The 21,194-nt window shown below is 43.0% G+C and overlaps 2 protein-coding genes across 4 annotated transcripts; both read right to left on the bottom strand.

The window, feature by feature from the left end:
- Positions 1-72: 72 nt before the first annotated feature.
- On the bottom strand, positions 73-5,405 carry LOC311010427 (long-chain fatty acid transport protein 1-like). 2 transcript variants are annotated; one of them, XM_084004911.1, is made up of 14 exons: positions 5,269-5,405; positions 5,022-5,192; positions 4,768-4,906; positions 4,414-4,669; positions 4,169-4,336; positions 3,278-3,347; positions 2,844-2,935; positions 2,252-2,361; positions 1,924-2,133; positions 1,710-1,836; positions 1,475-1,612; positions 739-903; positions 510-656; positions 73-414 (listed from the first exon to the last, which is right to left on the bottom strand). In XM_084004911.1, exons 2-14 carry the CDS (start codon positions 5,180-5,182, stop codon positions 257-259), a joined length of 1,941 nt encoding a protein of 646 aa, XP_083861037.1. In that variant the 5' UTR covers positions 5,183-5,192; positions 5,269-5,405; the 3' UTR covers positions 73-256. The 2 variants fall into 2 exon arrangements, with proteins under 2 accessions (XP_083861037.1, XP_083861038.1); XM_084004912.1 differs by lacking the exon at positions 73-414 and having other exon boundaries at positions 519-656; positions 739-860.
- A 304-nt stretch (positions 5,406-5,709) lies between these two features.
- On the bottom strand, positions 5,710-19,751 carry LOC311011454 (adhesion G protein-coupled receptor E5-like). 2 transcript variants are annotated; one of them, XM_084006396.1, is made up of 17 exons: positions 19,635-19,751; positions 19,396-19,504; positions 13,641-13,715; positions 13,062-13,202; positions 12,845-12,982; positions 12,054-12,094; positions 11,702-11,812; positions 11,453-11,606; positions 11,222-11,341; positions 10,927-11,126; positions 10,615-10,782; positions 10,280-10,474; positions 9,540-9,757; positions 9,205-9,363; positions 8,005-8,173; positions 7,696-7,797; positions 5,710-7,531 (listed from the first exon to the last, which is right to left on the bottom strand). In XM_084006396.1, the coding sequence occupies exons 2-17, from the start codon at positions 19,424-19,426 to the stop codon at positions 7,490-7,492; spliced, it is 2,064 nt and encodes a 687-aa protein (XP_083862522.1). In that variant the 5' UTR covers positions 19,427-19,504; positions 19,635-19,751; the 3' UTR covers positions 5,710-7,489. The 2 variants fall into 2 exon arrangements, with proteins under 2 accessions (XP_083862522.1, XP_083862523.1); XM_084006397.1 differs by having other exon boundaries at positions 19,685-19,728.
- Positions 19,752-21,194: the final 1,443 nt, after the last annotated feature.

Below are 21,194 nucleotides of genomic sequence, written 5' to 3'. Positions count from 1 at the left end.
TTAGATATACAGTATGTATAAGTCTTCATGTTATATTCTGTTCAGATGCAATACAAAAAAATGTGCACTAAATTGGTAACAAAAATACATAATTCATTTGATGTAAAAAATAATTAAAAAACAGTTCCACATTAATATTTCTGCATTAGTATTTAGATATGTATTTGTCTGGATATGCATCCCTTTTCTCTCTTTACTGTTTGAAATAAACAAACTATCTTCTTCAACAGTCTGTTTTCTTCTCAGCCTCCTCCTGTCACACATGTACTCCCCCCTCCAGGATGGCATTATAGAGTTCATCAGTAACAGCCTCATAACGGCCAGCATGACCGTTCAGAAAATAAATCTCCTCACTCGAGTCTTGTGGCTTGTATCCTTCCCTCTGCAGCCGTGTCTTCTGGATTTTAAAGGTACCTGAGGGCAAAAGTGGAAACTTTTATGTGCAACTTTGTCAGTGTGTATATGTGTGTGTGTGTGTGTGTGTGTCCGTCCTTGTGTCACTGTCTTACCTGTAGTGTCAACAGATGGCATGAGTCGCAGGAAGACGGGGCGTGCGTAGGAAGGCAGGGCTTTCTGTACGCCGAGCAAGAACGCCTCAAGGTCAAACTGGCCTTGTGTGTGAGCCACAGCTGCCATACCGGCCTTCCCCTCCACACCTGTGCACAGACAGACAGGTGAGGTGATAAACATAAGACTTTTAACGTTCAAGACCCCCCGATCGTCTCGTCTCATCTCTACCTGGCACAGAAACTCCGTAGACGGCTACAACTGTGTGTCCCAGCAGGCGGCTGAGGACTCCCTCCACCTCTGTGGTGGAAACGTTCTCCCCTCGCCAACGAAACGTGTCGCCACTACGGTCCCTGAAATACACGTAGCCATAGTCATCCATCACCAGTATGTCACCTGAGAGACAGAGACGGACAGACAGGCAGAGACAGAGACAATAACGATCACCATCATCATCCCTGGAGGGGATCACAGAGGAGAGGACAAAGACGAAGGGAAAGCCTGCTGCGACGATGACTCACTGGTGCAGCTTTGACTTTGATCGGACACGGTGATGATTCTCTGTGTGCTCGACTGTGCCGTTTGTAAATGTGGCAATAGTGGACTTGCTAAAAAGATAAAAAGACGTCACGTCTCCTAGATGTTTGTATCTGTCCTCTGTACGTCTTGAGTGTAGCCTCTCTATTCATCATCATTTGTTCTTTGTTTCTTTTGCTTTTTTTCACACAGAGGGATCTGGAATATATCCCAGCATTGGGATACATTCCAGCATGCAAATTGGGTGGAAGGCGGGAAACATGGTGGACAGGTTCCAAACATCAGTCATCACAGGCAGTGAATCACCAACATTCACCTTTATATTAAAAGTCTTCAATCCAGCTGTCCTACACTGTATGTCTTCAGACTGTGGGAGGAAACATGTTCCATCATCATTATTCTATTCCCGGTGAGACTCGGTCACACATACCCGAGACATATGCCGAGTCCCCCATCTTGAAGACATCGTGAGCTATTTTCTGATTGGTGGATTCCTCATCAACGTAGCCGTCAAATCTCCTGAGCGGATCAGTGTGGTTGATGTGTCCTACTAACATGCCTGGCTCACCTACGGAGACAGACGGGGACAGGACGAGACATCTCTTTGATAAGTTGTATTTTTATCCAGTTGTGGCTTCTGTGTAGGTGTGTGTGTGTGTTCTCACCAGGCAGACAGGGTATACAGAGTCCCTGTGAATCCCTAAGCAGCTCTCCGTTCTCCTCCTGCACCCTGATCAGTCTGACGGGGTAAAAGCTGGGCAGTATACGACTGGTGAAGCCGCACGCCCCCACCTGGACACGTAGGATATGTGCATGAGATGGAATGCAGTGTGGAAAACGCTCCCCTCTACCTTACAAACCATTCAACCCAACACGCACCTTTCCATCTATGTTGAGCAGGCTGCAGTTGCACTCTGTGGCGCCATAAAATTCCCCGACCCGTCGTATTCTGAATCTCTGGACAAACTCCTCCCACACAGAAGGACGGAGGCCGTTACCAATGGCAACACGCACCCGGTGATGTGCCTCGGATGAACGGACGGGTTGGGCCAACAGGTAACGACAAATCTCACCTATGTATTGAATTACCTTGACAAAAAAAAACAAAGAGATCAGTCAGGTTTGGTTCCAAGAGAACCCAACTGGCCAGCTGACCTGCAGCCGGACTCTCCTCATTAACTGAACTTTGATGACGCTGCGTACTCACAGTGCAGTCGTGTTTGATACAGTCGCCCCAGAAACGACTGGCTGAGAACTTCCTCCTGACGACGACAGTCAGACCAAAGAGCAAACACTGGCCGACACCCATGATGGTGCCTGTAAACGTTCATATTTTACATTTACATTTACAACGTATTCATACTTACGTCAGTAGTAAAATACACCACAATAGGACTAATAATAAGATTGCACATCAACACCAGTGATTTAACCAAAACGAGAAATTGAAAATTGACTGCTGGTAACATTCATTCAGAAAGAAACAGTCTTTATATATTATGAGTAATTAGCAGAGAATCCCGGCAGACAGGCAATGATGGTGATGGGTGTGATGCTGGTTTCAGTGCTGACGTAGTATAACACTAACAATGCGAACAGTTGCTGTAAAGTTATTAAGTATGATTATGATCACAGTAGCATCACGGTGTAATTAGTTTGGTGTTATGTTTTGATAGTATAATAGAAGGAAAGCCGAGATGATGCTGGGATGGTCTTTCTTTTTTTTTTAATTAAGCATTTTAATACATAACGAGCTGTCTTGTTGAAGAGAGGAAAAACAGGTTATGGCTGATGCCTACCTGCAGAATGGTACAAGGGCAGGCAGTTGTAGATGATGTCATCATGACACAAGCCAAAGGAGTGGAAACCGAAGGCAGCGATGCGATAATACCTTAACGAGAAAGGTGGAATAAACTGACTGACATCCATCATGATGAGACCTCATCTACACAACAAACCCTTTACGGTCCTGATTGTAATTGAAACGTGTGTAACTGCAATTCAGAGTGACTAACTGGATGATGACAAATGAGATACATAGCAAAAAGATTGTCAGATGTGTGTGGGCAAATCGTGAGTCGATGCAATCGGACACAGTTGTCCTGCAGCGTTTCCATCAACTTGCCACTGCTTGGTCCTTTAAAAACTTGCCTTCGAGACTGAATAAACTCATTTTAGTTCCCTGCATAAAGTTAAGACTCCACCATCAGTTCAGATGGGATCACCCACTCACCGACTGTGCACCACCACAGCTGCCTTCGGCATTCCTGTTGTACCAGAAGTGTAGATGTAGAAAAGTCTGTCTGCATGGAGAGAGGAGGTACGAAAAGAGAAGTTAGTTTGTCCTTTTATGAAGTAAAGTAGAAAAGGGGAGAGAAGGAGGACAACATGCCGCCGCCTCAGCCTCGGGGCACCCACTCTACCAGGTGTGCTACATGGGTGCCCACGGAGATGGATTTTTACAGTTCAAAACTTCTACTTTCTCCGTCGTGCATTGTGTTTTGTTTGATTGTCAGTGTTTGACGTGTGTGGTATGCACCCAGACTTCCCCCATCATTCCTTTCGAGACGTTTCTGTCTCTCCTTCCACAGCCCCTGTATGGCTGACAGGCTGTGCAAGCTAAGACTTGAAGAGTATTAACCTAGGAATGTTATGTGATAATAAATGTAAAAACCATACCATACAGATGATAAGAAAATCAATAAGGGCAAAGTGAATGCATGGAGAGATCACCTAATAACTATAAAAATGAAGTTTAGGGGGCGTTTCAATATATTATAACAAATAAAAGCAAAACTATCTTTTCAAATTTAATTGAACAAATATTTCTTTGAAGTGAGTTGATGATTTGTTTAACAGAAGTGTGTGTGTGTGTGTGTGTGTGTGTGTGTGTGTGTGTGTGTGTGTGTGTGTGTGTGTGTGTGTGTGTGTGTGTGTGTGTGTGTGTGTGTGTGTGTTTGTGAATGAGCATGCTCCAACGGGTGGATTAAAGGAGACTGAAATCTGAGCATCTGAGTGTAGCAGGCAAAGACTTGTGAAGGCAAAGAAGGTGTCGCAATCAAACCTTTTTGGATATCATGTAACATAAGGACAAGATATGCACAAACACCCAGCAGAGCCTCACCGCTGAAGTCCTTCCCCAGCGTGTGCCCCGGCGGGTGTCTGGGCGACTGGTCCAGCAGGGTGTTCAGGCTCTGGACCTGGAGACTGCAAGGCTTCCCCTCATCGTCCGGCTCACCACTGCTGAACAAAACCATGTGGGGCTGCAGAGAGTCGCTCACCTCTGACACGGCTGGGAGACAATCAAAATCGCCCTGTTACCAAATGCTGTCTGCTTCCCCAGTCAGTATCTCCAGGACGCGTTCCTACCTTCTGTCAACTCTGTCCCGAACACCAGAGCCCGAGCACCGGACACGCTGACACAGTGCAGCAGCGACTGCTGTCGAAGGTTGTGGTTTATGAGTGCCGGCTCTACGCCGATGGTAGCCAGACCCAACCACAGGGCCACCACTAAAGGCTGGCTCTCCATGTACAAGGCCACCACATCTCCCTCAGCCCACCCCTGTGCCAGCGCCCAGTGGGCCACAGAATGGCACCGCTCCTGCAACTCCCTGAAACTCCAAACCTGGAATAATATGAAGATGGAAATGCAGTTTTGACAACAGTATTATTTACATAAAGATCTGATATCCTTCTCAGTGAAGGTGCTCTGTGAGTCCTCACCTCTCCTGTAGACTCATAGATCAAGGCGGGTTTGTCTGGGTGCTTTGCCGCCGTCTGGGCAAACAGGGCAGGGATAGTGTTTCTATTCCGCAGATTAAGGTAGATGGAAAACTTAACTCGCAGGATAACAACCAGACACCTGTTTAGACCGAGAAGATGGGGGGGAATGAAAGAAAGTTTGGAAAAAGGAGAAGGCACCCAGGGCGATGAATAACTATGACAGGAGAACATGCACATGCATGCACAGTCCTTACATCAGGTCTCTCCTTATAGTGCATAGAGCGACGAGAATGAACCTCCAGGTCCCCCTCCAGACCATGCAGAGCCCCAACCCCGCCAACAGGCTGCAGAGCCAGGGGAGGGAGAGCCATCCGTCAGCCCCTAACCAACCGAGGCACGCTGCGACAACACTCATCACATGCAATCTGCGGGCATACAAACAGACTCAATGCACAACTATTCACAACACAGAGAATTGTGGTTTGGTGAGAGGAGGCTTACGGGTCCGAGAAGTCCAATCTGGCTCCTAGACAAGTCCAAAGAGGCTTCAGTAAAACTTCACTTAGAGGAGCCGCAGGCAGACACAAGTGCAGCGATGTGCGGCGGCACGGACTGGACCTGAACGCAGCGCAGCGCCAAGCTCTTAAAGCCCTGCGTCACTGCAGCGCTGCTCCCTGAGCGGTGATTCATACACCCGGCGGAAAGCACCACACGTCGAGGCTCATTTGTGACATTATAAAATGTCTGGTTTCATGAGTAACATTCACGTATAACCACATAATCGTAGATGGCTGCAGGGGATTCATTTACATGTACAGTGGAGGAATACAACACATTTATTATGTAGTATTTAAACAAGAAGTATCATACCAGAGCTTAACGCACAACAGAATAATGGTATTAACTCTGGACTAATGTTAATAAAGCACACAGAGATTTTTCAGAAGAAATAGCTTTAATAAAATTAAAAAAAAAACTGCGGTGCATATTCTTTAAGGAAAACAGTACCAAACAACAAAACAAGTAGAAAAATAAGTTCATGTACATTTCAACTAGAACAATAGTAGGCCTACATATTCTAACAGTAAGATTCTTACATTCACAAATTGATGTATAATGCACATAGCTATTTCACATAAGCATACATTTTGCAATGCATGAATAAAAGGCATCATTGACCACAAATAAAAAAGTGCAGCCACACAGTTACGTTGTTTAACCAACTCGTGTGGTCTTAACTAGGCTCACAGGTTCGAAAGAGAGAAGCTATTTAAATATAACATAAGTTACAGGACAAAACCAATCACATAAAAACATTTAAATCCAAAAGGTCTCTCTCTCTTAATAGAAAATATAAAAATATAGAACTGATAGCTTTATTTCAACGAATTAACCGTTCAGGTTTTGTAAGTGAGGCTGGTCCTCAAGTGTTCTATGATGATCTCATCCACCATGTGAGCGAAGATGTGCTGGATTATCATTTTTACAACAGAAAAGTGCAATAATAAACAGACACGGGGCAGTACCAGTCCCATTAGACCTCATCCAGATGCTTGAAGTTCTCATTTCAGGGATGTGATACCTTACAGTCACTAACAATGTGTGTTAGCTTACAGCTATAACAACATAACATGAAAACAGTATAAAATTGTATCCCATAAACACGGTTTGATAGCAGGAAGCCGCATGCTTATCAGAAGGGTGGGTCCGTTTCCCTGAATTTCCCAAGCAGCTATTTTGGGTTGGATTTGTTTACTTGTTTGCTTCTTAAAAATAAGAACTATATCTTCACATAAACCAGTGACAAAAGGCACAGCTCAATTGCAAAACAAGAAATATTATTATTATTAAAAAAAAAAATAGCCACAAGTGATGAAAAAATGTCACCTATTTTGTTTCAAATCAAAAAACAGCAGACATGTGGGATTTGTAGGATCATGAAGGGAACATTGGAGGCACTTTGGGACATATGCTATTATGACATACTGTTAAATACAGTACATGGAAAGAAATATTCTTTTGTGAAGATCCCATGAACACAAAGCACACCCACCCTTATTCTTACATAAAACCTTTATATAAAATATAACACAAACCGTTTGCTCATGCTTCAAGCATAAAGAGCATCACACATATTTTCTTGTCGCCTACATAACGTAAACTTTATAGCCTGCACTTGAAAATAAATAGGCTACATCAGTGATTATGTATCACTTGTAATCCCTCCAAAGACAAATACAGCTTAAATTTCGATTGTGATATGTTTTTGGATGAACTGATAAGATGCTGAAATATCTTCACTTCCACTTAAAGAGTTCCTGAAGAAAATACTTGTTTGCTATTGTCTGCTGTGACAATAATGAAAAAAAAAGAGAGAAAAAATTCAGTCACTATCAGTACAGCTTGACCCACGATTTACAGCATTATTGAACATCATCAGTGAGGAAAATAAGCAAAACTAAGAGGTAAATGTAGGCTTCCTGTCCCATAATGCAATGGATTGTCAGATGATGCCTGATTAATTGTACCAGTTGTACCATTAAACAATTGATGAAGTGGTACAATAAAACTGAAATGGAGTTTCAATTAACATCATGGTGAATAAATAATGACTGGATTTGTTTTAAAAGTCATCTAAAGCTTGAAAAACGGGGGTAAATTAGCCCAGTTTAGTTTAAGGTATGATAGTTTTGTCTTTGGGGTACAGAGAATGAAAGATGTTTCATATTTGGGACTCTCCGGTGTGCTGCCCACTCCGAGTACCCTACACGAACAGAAACAATGTTAGACAATGGACTGCAACTAAACATTGATAATATAACAGTGTGCAAAATAAATGCTATATGTTATATTATTGGAATAAGAAATGTGATGCACCGTGTCAACATTAAAGTCACGTGGCTGTGCGTGAGGTCACTTCATACTTACTTGTGACTGACTACTGGAGGGATTGGTGCTGCTGAAGTCGGAGTACCTCTTCTTCTGTGGTGTGCAGATGCAGGAGAGGAAATGGGCGTACTCGTCTCTGACCTGCAGAGGGCGGCATAACATCAGAGAAAAAAAACATCCACTGCTCATATTGGTCGCTACATTTCCTCTTGTTGTTCCATGTTGATATCTAACCCGCACACATACAGACGTAGTTACACACACACACACACACACACACACACACACACACACACACACACACACACACGCATACAAACACACACATAGCCTACTACTGTATCGAACCTGTTTAGACAGTAGGCAGTGCATGATGAAGACCAGCGCTCCCTGCAGGCCGTTGAGGATAGTGAAGATGTATGCAAGCGCTGTGGTCCCCTCTTGAAACAAGAAGGCCCCGAACACCCACATCAGACCCAGTATGCACATCTGGGCAATAGCTGTCACTGTGAAAGCTCTGCAGAGGAAAGGGGGGTGTGAGGGGGTTTTGAGGATGGGGGGGGGGGGGGGGGGGGGCAGCAACAGATAAAGAATGAAAGGAAAGATTAACACATGGATGACTCAGTTACTACTACAGTGTTTGGAAAACCCCTAAATAGTATAAAGGAAGAGAGAAAGAGGAACGGCAGGTTTTACTGACAGCTGGTGGAAGAAGGGTGTGTATATATATATATATACACACCCTTCTTCCATATATATGTGTATATATATATATATATACACACTATTTCAACTCTGCATGGCCCTTTTGTAGTACATGGTGATGTATCACACATATTCCTTCTAATAATTTCAAATATAATCCACATCGTGATAAAGACAAGATGGATGGCATATAAAAGTTGAACCATCTAAAAACACCCAGTGTTAATTCCAGTCGCTCAGAACTGGAGCAAATCCATCTGTGATGTGAAACCACAGAAAACCTTTGATTATAATCTAATGCTCTCTGTTTTGTTTTTTTTCCGAACTGAAGAACTGCTCCCTTGATTTAAAGCACAGAAAGTTCTCATTCGTATTCCCTGGACTAAAGCGAACACCCCTGATTGATGAACCAGGATGGATTTTTCTTTTTCTTTCATCAAAGCTGAGATGCGTTCTGCAGCTGCTCGTGTTTATACAGCGTTGTCTACAGATGCACTGAGTGGAGTAAAAAATGACCATGCATAGATGGAGTGGGAGGGGGGGGGGGGGGGGGGGGGGGGGCCTCAGTAGCACTTAAACACAGAGAGCAGAGTTTGTACGTTACTGTCTAAACATTCACTACATTTTCCCCCTCACAAAACTCTCACATTCTTTCCATGCATTTTTTAATTCCCCATAGCGGCTCTGTCTGGCCAACATACGTACTGGTGTACTAGTGGACGTGTGGTTCACATTGCTTCACACATTACAACAGCAAGACCAGACCAACACACAAAACCATGCTGTTGCAAGCAAACAAGCACACACACACACACACACACACACACACACACACACACTGACTTGATTTTATTTAGTTTGGTGAGGTCCGGGTTGAGGCTGGTGAACTTCTGGGCGAGCTTCCAGACGGTGACGATGAAAAAGAAGACGTTGAGGATGATGATGATGCACACGGGGCCAAAGAAACTCCAGATGAGGCCGTCTTTCAGGGACAGCCAGCAGCTGGTTTGGGAAGAAGGACACACATGTGGTTTCTCTGACGTCACCGAGAGACATAACAGCAGGTCGTTGCAATGCACTGATGTCATTGCTATCACACACAGTATTCAAACACACACACACACACACACACACACACACACACACACACACACACACACACGTGCTGTAACACTTACTAATCGTCGGTGCCATAACCGCTGGGTCGAATGATGGCAGATATAATGACGATAACAAGGGGTGCCCCGTAACCGGAGACCAATAGATAGAGGGTCCGCATGTTGGCGTTGAAGACCAGGACCACCATGCGGTACAGCTGCACCCCTTCTAACAGCATCCAGGTAAAAACTCCCAAGAAGAAGAAATGGAGCATCGCTGCAACGAACCTGCAGCCGCCCTGTAACGATGACCACATAAAGAAGGATAATATCAGATTTGCAGTGATCACTTTAAGAGGGTAACTATAGCACATAAAATGTGTTGATGAAATGTTGTGGAGTAGGGTTGCATGAAAATGGAAAGCATAAATTCCCCAAAACTGTAGATACGGCAACTTCCCACCACTGATTAACACACATGTGTTGTATTGGGTCATTTTCGAAGTGTGCTCTGCTTTTTAACAGTAACTTCAGACAAAACTTCCTATTTAGTAATTTTGCGATTTTCCTCCACCGCCGGACTTCTCGAAAGAGTCTGTTGAAATGTTGTGATGTTTTTTTCTGCATTTCTGCCTCAGATAAGTACGGGGTTATTCAACTGTACAGAAAGACAGGCTTGAGGTCTAGTATTGTGGTAATGTTCCGCTGTTGCATGTAAACGGGAAGTGAACAGTTCAACCCAGTGTAAACGTTTTGAATCAAATGACTTGAATCAGGTTATTGCGGCACGTGTAGCTGCAGACACCGCTTGACAAACATACCACAGGGTCCGTTTGTGAAATGCCAGCCAGAAAGATGAGGTCAGCCATGAAGAGGCAGATGCAGAGGTGCAGGTGGATGGTGGTGCGGGTCCCTTTTATGGAGCGACAAAACTGGAACGTCAGGATGCACAGCACGAGGCACAGCAGGGAGATGGTCAGCACTATCTTGGTCAACACCTGGAGCTCAAAGGAGTTCTAGTAGAAGACACATAAGTTCCCATGGTTACCATTTATTCATAACAGTGTGTGTGTGTGTGTGTGTGTGTGTGTGTGTGTGTGTGTGTGTGTGTGTGTGTGTGTGTGTGTGTGTGTGTGTGTGTGTGTGTGTGCGTTACCTCTACGGGGTAGAGTGCCATGAGCACAGCGAAGCTGCTCAGGTGTCCACATGTACACACAGTGTGTGTGGCACTCGTGTTCTTTTGGGTACAGCCATGTGTGGACCAGGCCCCACTCTCATCCCAGTAAGCACAGATGTAAACCCCTTTAGCCACATTCTCTGTGTCCTACGCACAAAACAACACCAACTTGTCAAAAGGAAGGCCAATACGTGTATTTCTTTCTCCATACCGGTACTGTTTTTTTACTATAATGGTCAAAAGCAGTAGGACACACGGACCACACGGAGAGAACCGACGGGTGGGGCTAACCTGTAGATGTTTGAAGGTGATCTGCACGTGGCGGTTCAGGTCCTGAGTGGATGGGTTAGAGACCACGACAGACACGACTTTGGAGGAGATCTGAAAGGTGGGAGTCACACCATCCTTTTCATATCCTGTGATCTTGTCAAAGGACGAGTTAACCGATTTCTCAAGGTTCTTGTAGCTCACTAACGCAGCCAGAGCAAAACCTGTAAAGGACAATAAGGAATATCATAGTAATCATTGCTTAAAAAAAAAAAAAAAAGAAGTCAATTATAGCCTTTTTATCGGAAGAGAAGTTCACCAGGGTATGATCCCGTCCCAGCTGCTGTTGTCCAGTCGGTGTCAAGTGCTGCATTCTCATTGATCAGATGGATTGGTCCAGTGGGACGAGTCTTTCCCCTCTGCACTGCAATCTCTGCCGCTGTTTGAGTTCAAAACAGTTCACGTCCATCACTTATTAAACTATGCATACAGCCATCCTCATCCATTTATCAAGCATGCAAATCACAGCTGAGCTGGTGGCCAGTGTTACCTGTCTCATTGGTCTCCAGCTTGGTGAAGTTGTGCTTGAGCTGTGGGCCGATGAGCATGATAGCGTTCTCCACAGTACCCAGCAGTCCGCTCACACCTCCACTGCTGTCCAGGTGACCGGGGGACAGGAGGGCCTCAGTCGCCGTAAAAAGTTTCTGCCCAAGTTGCAGGACGCGAGAGGGGGGAATTGAGAACACTGCATTGGCTCGTATTTGTAAGAATGTGTGCGCTCGTTACCCGCTGCTCTGACCTCCAGTAGCGCCTCCCCATCAGTCTTCCTTTCACCGGCGTTGCTTGGGTTGGAGAGAGCCAAGCAGCTGTTTCTCATCATAGACAAAATGTGTGCCAGGCCTGGGGGCGACTGAGAGACAGAGACAGGGAGATGGAATAATGAGACTATTCAGTTTGATCCTGTAGCTCAACCCTACAGGGCTGTAGGGAGGTCTGCTGGAGGAAATAGATGAAACCCGGATGAAATGTTCTTCAGCGCTGGATTCTAACTGACCCTGCTCGCTGATTGGCAGGGACGGGCGGGAAAATAAACCGTCGTTAACAAATTTCTGAATTGTTGCAGTCATTTTGTATGTAAAGACGCAGCTTACCAAAGGCCCTCCGTCTCCATTGAAGCTGGCACAGTCGAGCTCTAGATGAAACAGAGGGAAACAGTAGATTATCATCTCACCGGCTGAGTTTCACACTTTTCATTGATGGCAAAAGGAGTTTTGAACTTTCCCGGCAACCGGTGTCGTGAGATGTTGAGCTGCAATTTTTACGAGCAGGAGGCCAGAGTTGGTTTTGTGGTTTAGGTTGGAATACAGGGAGTAACAATAGTTGAATGACGATGAAACAAAAGCATGTATGATCTTTTCAAGATTAACCCGGGACATTTTTGGAAATTTTATAGGTGGAAAGAACTTTCTGATTGTTTCATAATTGCTCAGAAAATCTAGGATTTCCCAAAAGATGACATTATCACTCTCTCCACTTCAGTTCAGCTCAAAGCGACTTTTGAATGAATAAATAATACATTGAAAGTTGGAAATGATTTGCAGTAGAGAGCACCAATACTCTCAGGGGTTTTACTACTTCAACCTTATTTGGTCTGGTATGAGAAGTAGTTGCGAGCTAATGTTACATTATTGCTGTATAACAGAGATTACTGTGTCCCTTTGCTCTTTCCTACTTGTGTTGTTGTTACATCATCCATCCATCCATCCATTGATTGGCTCTTTTAAATATTTACAAAAATCACCAAAAAAAAGCAGCACACACACACACACACACACACACACACACACCTTTGTGATTCTGTTGAGCATATTGTTTCGTGGTCTCAGCAAACAACCAGCACAGTGAAGAAAAGTGTAGACATTAACAAACAGACACTATTCACCGATGCAGTTCGGGTTTCTAGGGTCACTGGAGGAGTTGGTGTAACCAAAGCGGCAGGTGCAGGTGTAGCTCCCAATCTGGTTAGAACAATTAGCAGCGTTGCCGCAGATGTCGGTAACTTTCACGCACTCGTTGACATCTGAAAAACAAGTGACGATGGGTTAGGCCTGTTGGACAAGAGAGAGAGAGACACTGATCTTGCACACTCACGCATTCACCTATGCACTGTCCATGTCCCGTGACGTTAACCTCTGGTAAAGTGTTTCTGTAGCCCGGAAGGCACTGGCAGTAGAAGCTGCCAATCGTGTTGAAGCACTCTGTGTTGTTGACACATTGCTCTTCTTTGCACTCATCCAGATCTGAATATGGATACAAGTATAATACAGTTATAGTGATAGTTATCACAGGTCAAAACATAAGGAAACACTCACTGGCAATAGTGAACTTGTCATTCTGACTTTAAGCAATATTACTTAGTAGCTCTTTTTTTTTATTAGCTCCTCTGTCCACTTGTATTCTTTTTGCAAGAATTTAAACATCTTCTACTGTTGTTTTCATTGCAATCCAATCTGGATATGAGCTGCTTAAATGCCTAAAATGGAAAAACTAAATGGAATGTCACCCAAAAAAGAATGCTTTTCCTGGTAAACTTAACGGAGAGGTATTTAATAAAACGGGAACACTGCATCTTTCTGAGAGCTCTTGTCTTGAGTAGAAGCCACAATAAAAGTATTGTTGGACAGAAGCAAGACGGTGGAGAGAGAGGGTTATAATTAGAGGTCACGGCAGAGTATTACCAACACATTCTTGGCCTGTTGATTCGAAGCCTTGGCCACAGTCAGAGGAACATCGCCCCAGCATGCACAACAAACCTGGGGGAGAAAGAGAGCCCATTTGGTTTCATTGCATAGTTAAATCAAAATCTTACAATAACAATAAGGCAGAGCGACAACACCTGAGCATTGTGTCCTTCTTTCAGACTTTTTTCAGGCAGACAGGCCTTTATGAGAAACTTCCAATCCTAATTCTTCCCGGAAAGCACTTTGACAGCTCAAGAACCCCTAGTTGGCTCAAAAGAAATTTTCCTGGTGATGGTGCAACATCTGTGCAAAAATTGTAACCCACAGTCATGGTTCCCTATTTGAGTACTGCTCGAATTGCAATGACAAAACTTCCCCAGGCTACAGTGATTACATGATTTTTAATATCGATGACTTTCATTTATATGTTAAAAGGTACCTCCAGTGCTCTGAGGATCAGTCTGTGGGGGATAGTTTGGTCAGTCCAACACTTAAGTCCAGACTGAAATATCTGTGCTGCTAATTAATTATTTAAATGTTGTCCAGGCATTCATGGTCGCCAGAGTTTGAGACCAAATAATGTATGCTTCACTTTGGATAATGTTTTTGGAGCATGTAGCAGTATTTTCCCAAATCGTTACCATGTAAACGTATTTGGAAGTTTTGGGCATAGTCTGTGTGCTGGAGTGATTCTGCCGTCTGTGGTAAATTTGTGGAGAGTGAGAGTGAAGGAGACTGTGAGAAAGAGTCAGAGTGTCTGGTTTGCAGAGGAAATCATGCAGCATGGGGGGCTTACTGTCCAAAGAGAGCAAAGGAGATTAATTGGGACCAACAAGGGCAAAACAATAAGCATGAGGAAGTGTTCGGTTATAACGTTTTATTGTTATTGTTTTTACCCTATGTGTAGCACCTTGAGAGTTTGCTTGTATTTTTAAGTGTGCTATATAAATTCAATTATATAATATATATTATTATGATGATGATGTTTATTATTATTATTATTATTATTGTTGTTGTTATTATTATTGTTGTTATTATTGTTGTTATTATTATTATTGTACAGCTGGAATAGAAAGCGCATCTGACAAAAATGTATATAGTTATAGATGCAGCTCGGACATTTCTGGTTGTGGTTGGAGCTTCTGTAGATGTTGTGCAGCAGTACTTGAGAGAAGCTTTTAGTTTGGCCTCTATGTTATGAATCAAATGTGTGTAGGCTAAATCAATAATTTGATCGATATTTGTTTCATAATAATGGCAAGGAGGCCATTTAATGTTCTAAAACTGGAAAGAGGCCGTGGCAGAGGGCAATGAATGTGTGTAACAAAAAAAGAATGTTGAGGGTAAACTTTATTATTTTTTTAGTCACGGACAATATTTTCTAAACGCGTTTCTGCGTTGAGCGTCATCAATTACGTCATTGGTCTAACGACACAACCCTAGACGCGCGCTACACAGAAATCTTCCTGGATTACTTGGCAGTCCCGGCACAGCATGTAACAACACTACTATTTAATCTCGGTTAATTAGCCTGAGCCTTACTTTTTGTGTGTGTTTGCACAAGCCTGAATTATTTAAGTAACTGAAGTCACGTAACAGCTAGCTGCTATGATAGCGGGAGCGTCAGTTACAGGCCGCTAATTAGCGTTAAGTGTGTAGCATCGGCTAGCAGCGGTTTCTCTAAGTTAGCTTGTGTGGATACGGTAACTAAGGACCTGAGTGGGAGCGTGGACCCAGCATTCAAGGTCAGACGGTGACCGGGAAGCTGTGGGCCCTCTGATGAAGACACTTGTTGGACATTCAGACGTCGCAAAGTCGGATAACGTCATTTATTGCCGGTAAAGATTACCGTCTGGTTTAATCTTTCCATGTGCCGTTTGTTCTGGATTGGCTCCGAATCGTGAGTCTAACCTTCTGTGTAATTGCTCTAGTTTTGTTGTGTGTGTGTGTGTGTGTGTGTGTGGGCTTATTATATGTGTGTGTATATATATTTGTTATAGGACAATAATAAAAAAAAAACTCAGCAGTTAATGAGACAGATTATCTGTGACATCTCGGGTTCCTCTGCCTCCTTTTAGTGTTCCCAGACAGGGTTTTCCACTACTGCATATAATGTCCAGCTGGGGACTCAGGCAGGGGGGAGACTCTATTAAGCAGGGAGATTCTATCTCTCTCTCTCTCTCTCTCTCTCTCTCTCTCTCTCTCTCTCTATATATATATATATATATATATATATATTGCTCATTGCTATTTGATAAATGCATGAAGTCATTTATACATGCAGTAAGAGGGAAAATATTTCCTATTTCGTGCAATTAAATGTTCTTTTTAGTACTTGATATATCGTCACATTGATATATGTGAGAAATCGCTGAGATATGATTCCTTCTTGTCCCTTTTTGGCCAATCCCAGCACCCGTACCGAAACCGAAGCTGCCAAGCTGAGTGGCACCACAGTCATGGTGGCACTCTGTCGAGACTCCGTCGACTTACTGTCAACTCGGTATGTGACGGGAGCTGCTCTCTGCCACTAACAGTTATCTCCCTCGCTGTCACTCCCCTCTGCAGTCAGCTATCTTTTTAGTTTAGCTAATCTCAAAATGTATTGTGGGGTAAATGCGACTGATTCAGTGAAAGTCAAAATTTGCATTGTTGATCATGCTAGCTAGCCAATGCACTTAATGGTACTGATCAGAGTTGGGTCTGACGAGTATGAATGGCCAAATCGGGAAAAGGGCATTCGTCCTGCCTACTTCTTGTGTGACTGGATGACAAGCATACAATCACAGACGAGCAGTCAATGATGGCTCTCAATTTCATGAATTAGACTCCGCTCAATTGGATGTAATGCACCTCCAATCGATAGGACGAGAAGCAACTTGGAAAAAAGCCCCAGTAAGAATGTAGCCGGCTGGAAATGTTTTAATGTCTAGCCATCCGGCCAACAGACAGCACTTCTGGAAAACCCTGCCTAAATGCAATTGCGTGATTCCACCGCGCCCTAAGAAAAACAATTCTCGAACACAACTGTCTATCACTGCTTGTGCGTTCCGATCAAACTGTCACACTAGTCAGTGCTATACAAATATGAATCAAGATTCTGTTATTGCATTGCCTATTTCTCGCTTGAAATGTTTTCAGAGGCATATTTGACTGTAATGGAGGCTGTAAAATGAGTTTGGCTGGTAGGTGGTACTTGGCTCAACTGTTGGCTGTCGGGTCATGAACTTCCTCATTTACAGCTACAGTTATTTTTATAAGCCAATTCCATTTTGCAAATTAATTGTTCTGCTATTTTTTGTCGAGGCAATTTTGTTTAATATTTACATTTCTTTAATCTAAAAAACATTTGTACATTTTGAAAAGGTAATTTGAAAAGGTCAGTAAATTGTCGTCCCCTTTCATTCCAAATACTTCTCTGGTTTCAGTTATTTAAAATAGAGAACACCAACTTGAAGAGATATACTGCTAAATTTGAGGGTATTCTAAGTTTTATCCAAAACAAGTAAACCTTTGTGGAGTGCCACACCCTCTTGTTGCACGGTATACCCATACTAGAAAAACATTGCAATACCCTGCAGAATATAAAGTTAAAATGTTGGTATTGTGGCAACACTTCATGCTGTTACATTGCCAATGCACAGCTTACAGAGCCACCTGCATGGCTGTAGATTTTTGGTCTTGTTGACATGGGTCACCATGGGAATCCATTGTAGCTGCTGTGACTTCAAGATGAATATATCTGCCTGATCCTTCAGTGAAGTGTTTTCATTGATTGTTTGGTTTAACAAAACAGTGTTCAGAGTAATGATGATGTATTTTTTTGCCTTCCTCCTGCTAAACTCCACCCATGACTCCACTGCCTGCTGGTCATATTACTTACACACCACATGTCGACACAGGCACATGTCGGTCACATTTTCTGACTCAGGATTCAGTGGTAAAGTAGGTCTCCCACAGTTACACCTTTTATGAAAAACAGAGTGTTTAGCAGTGAGTATGTGAAACAGTGTGACTGATTCTAACTTTGTGACTAAATTACTGTCAACAATAACAAAGCCTGCATATACAAAGAGCGACTTTGTGCTCAGCTCGCAGCTGATTTTTACCAGTAAGCATAGTGGCGAATGAGATTACTTAACAAACTGTCCTCTTTGTGCGTTTCTTCTAGCTCATGTTGCATTTTTTTCTCTCTCTCTCTCTCTCTCTCTCTCTCTCTCTCTCTCTCTCTCTCTCTCTCTCTCTCTCTCTCTCTCTCTCTCTCTCTCTCTTCCTGTTGCATTACCTCTGGCCTGGTAGAAAATGGAAGTTATAAACACACCCAACCCTTTTTGCATACAGGTTTTCTCTTTCTGTTTGTAATGTTTGCAAAAAAGTGTTTCAATACATTAATGCTCAGTAAACATACAAAATGAAGATTAGGATTTTATTGATTACCAATAAAACAAATCATGGACGGGCTCTAGTTTGTGACATCTTTTTGGCACATGATTTCAGGCTTATATTGTGCGCAGCTGTTCTGGCTCTTCGAACATTGTTTTGGGTTATAAATCATGGAATAGCTCCTGTCCTCAAAATCATTTAGACTTAAACACTTGAATGACATTGACCCTCTTGTATTTTAGAACTCTGCCTCCTATAAACCACTGCCAAAATGACTCTTTAAATCCAAAATATGTAATCATATAATGGACCACTTTATAACTACATTCATTGTTTGGGGGATTTTTTACCTTGTGGGTGCAGAGTAGCAAAATAGAAATTTCCCCTTTTATAAAGTTGTCATGGGCTACATGATTGTTAGCATCCATCAGACAGTGAGCGACATTAGCATTTGAAGTCCTGTTTCAGGCAACTTGGAAAAAGTTAGTTTACACTACTTATAACTCTATTTTGGTCTCCACCAATGTCCAACAGAAATACTGACTGCCTACTGCTGCAGGAAATGAGGTCAATGAGAGTGATAAAACCAAAACCATACAATTCTGGGCAAGAAAAACGAAACACTGCAAAAGCCTATATGCTCCGTAGAGATGGGGGAAACTGCTCTGTTGGGTTGCAGTTTAATGACTAGTTTGCCGTATTGAGTGGTTTTGCTGCTAAAATGAACCAATGCTACAAGAAGGAAACATGTTTGGTACTGGTTAAGACAGAGTAATTTGATCATTCAATAAAACAGATGCATAAATACACAGTTCAGTCGATAAGTCTGACTGCTTGACCGACACTCCCATTTAATGCAATAAAAATCATATTATAATTGGCAGGTTAGAAAGGTTTTACGGGTGTAACCAGTAAAAATAATCAATGTTGGTGAGCTTGAAATCTGCCTGATGTATAAACAACAAATGCCGATCCTATGATTTGTGATTTACTCGGAACAGGCTCATATTATTCCTCTTGTGAGTCACTGTGTGCCATCAGACCTCTGCACGCTGCCATTCATCCAGCCTTCGGGTTTATTTTACTCTGACAGGTTGAGGAGCTGCTCTAACTGACCAGCCCTGCACTGTCTGACAGGGTTAACGTTACTGATGCGTGGTGACCACTGGTCAGAGAACGCAATTTTAGTGGTTGAGCTTATTTAAAAGTTAGAAATTCAGAAATGGAAGTTTGGACTAAAAAGAAGTCATTTCTTCAAAATGTTTCCATAGCTGCCATATATTCATAAAATGGGTGTGCCTTTTCTCAACCCTCACACACACACACACACACTTATATACACTCACAGAGCTGTCATTGATGGACTTACCAAGAATAAGTAGCTCCTTCTCACACCCCATGTCAAAGCCAATCCAATATCCCCCACACAGCCGATTACTTTATCAGAACTATGAATTTGTTCTTAAATTCTTGATGGTCTGTAAAAAGAAAAAAAGTTTAGATCCTCTCACAATGTTCAAGAAAGCTTCATAAAATCCAGTGCGAGAGTAAAAAACAGAAAGGCTTTCTGTGGAGGATAATTGTATAGCAGGGAAAATAACAGTGAACCTTCACCAGCTTTCTTCCTCTCTCAGATTCAGACTTTAGTCACAGCATACCTCGCTCTGATTTCCTTCCCCCGTTCTCTCTCGCTCTCGTGGTCTCGCTCTCTCTCGCGCGCTTTCTCTCTTTTCTCTCTCTCTCTCTCTCTCTCCCCCCCTTCCTCCCTCACACACACACACACACACAAGGATCTGTGTGGCCTCGTCTCTTTCACATCACTCTTTCTTGCGCTTTTCTTTCACTTCGTGTCTTTCCATGAGAACACATTTCTCACACTGGTCCCGTATCACATTGCTTGCACAAACCCCTCCTCTGTCTACGCCGTCTTTCACATTTTCCTTTACGCTCCAGCGGCTCTATTTCAGGAGCTATTCACAACGCTCTCATGAGAGACTGTGAAAGGGGGGGGGGGGAACCGAAGAGAGGCCGATGACTAACACTCAATCTAAACAGCTGCTGCTGTATTTGAGTTTTGCCAGCAAGTAATCGTGTATCTGTTCTCACCAACTCAACCTCCTCCTACTTTGCCTCATCCTCCCCACTAAATATTCAGCCCTTCACCCAATTCCTGTGACAAATCCTCTGCGTTTTCTCAACCCCCTCGACGGCAAGAAAAAACACCGGAGACGGATGAAGGATGACCCCTATTGAAGTGAAGTCCTCCATGGGACCACAATGATGTGTTTAAGAGGAAACGGGGTTGTATATCATTGATAGTTGTTTTTGTTTTTTTTAACTTTATCATCTAATGACATGAAGCTCTGCACTAAAGCATTCCACAAACATTGAAATATATTTCTACATCAAGATAAGGCTTTGTAATGACTCAACTACAACCATTCTAGGAATAATAAAAAAAATATGTCAGGACTATTTGAATAATCTTTGGTTACTTTGGTTCTGGCAACTGCTGAGTGAATCTAACTAGATGGAAACAAAAACTCTGTTGAACTTTAACCTTTGCGCCCCATCCTCCTCGGTTACTCTTGGTTTACGGCAATGCTGTTTACAGAGATGACTGTAAGTTTAGCAGAAGTTCAAATCATGGACAAAACAGGCTTCTCTTTCCTAGGATCCAACTTTGTTGTATCTATTTCTCAGACTTTTTCTCTTGTGTTTTTGGTTCTAACAGCTTAAAATAAGACGCCACTGTCCATACCCTTTAAAAGCTGTAAATTGCTTGTGGAGAAAGCCAAAGCTTGACAGGCCTACCATGCAGTAGGTTGCATTTACAGTTTGACGGAGTGGTTTTTCCAAGTGGTCTGTTGAATTTTGCTCTACTTCTGATTGAGGAAGCCACAAAAACACAGATGTGAAACCCAGCCGCTATGAAGGAGAGGACAGCAACCCAAGTGGGAGGGAGGGGAGAACGAGTGGTACATAATGTACTGTAGATTCATATTTTCTCCAGGTGTGAGATGATAGTTGTCATGATTACGTTGCAGCAAACAACAACACCACATGTCGTCAATTTATGTCAAACTCATAAGGGTGTGGTAACCATGACAGGTGTAGATGGGTTATCTGATGCACACGTAACACCCTTCTGTTTCTGAGCATAACATA

This window comes from Eutrigla gurnardus (genome assembly GCF_963514095.1).
Source record: "Eutrigla gurnardus genome assembly, chromosome: 3".
NCBI classification, from domain to species: domain Eukaryota; kingdom Metazoa; phylum Chordata; class Actinopteri; order Perciformes; family Triglidae; genus Eutrigla; species Eutrigla gurnardus.
Note: the sequence above shows the minus strand (reverse complement) of the source record. Positions and strands in the feature narration are given on the sequence as shown.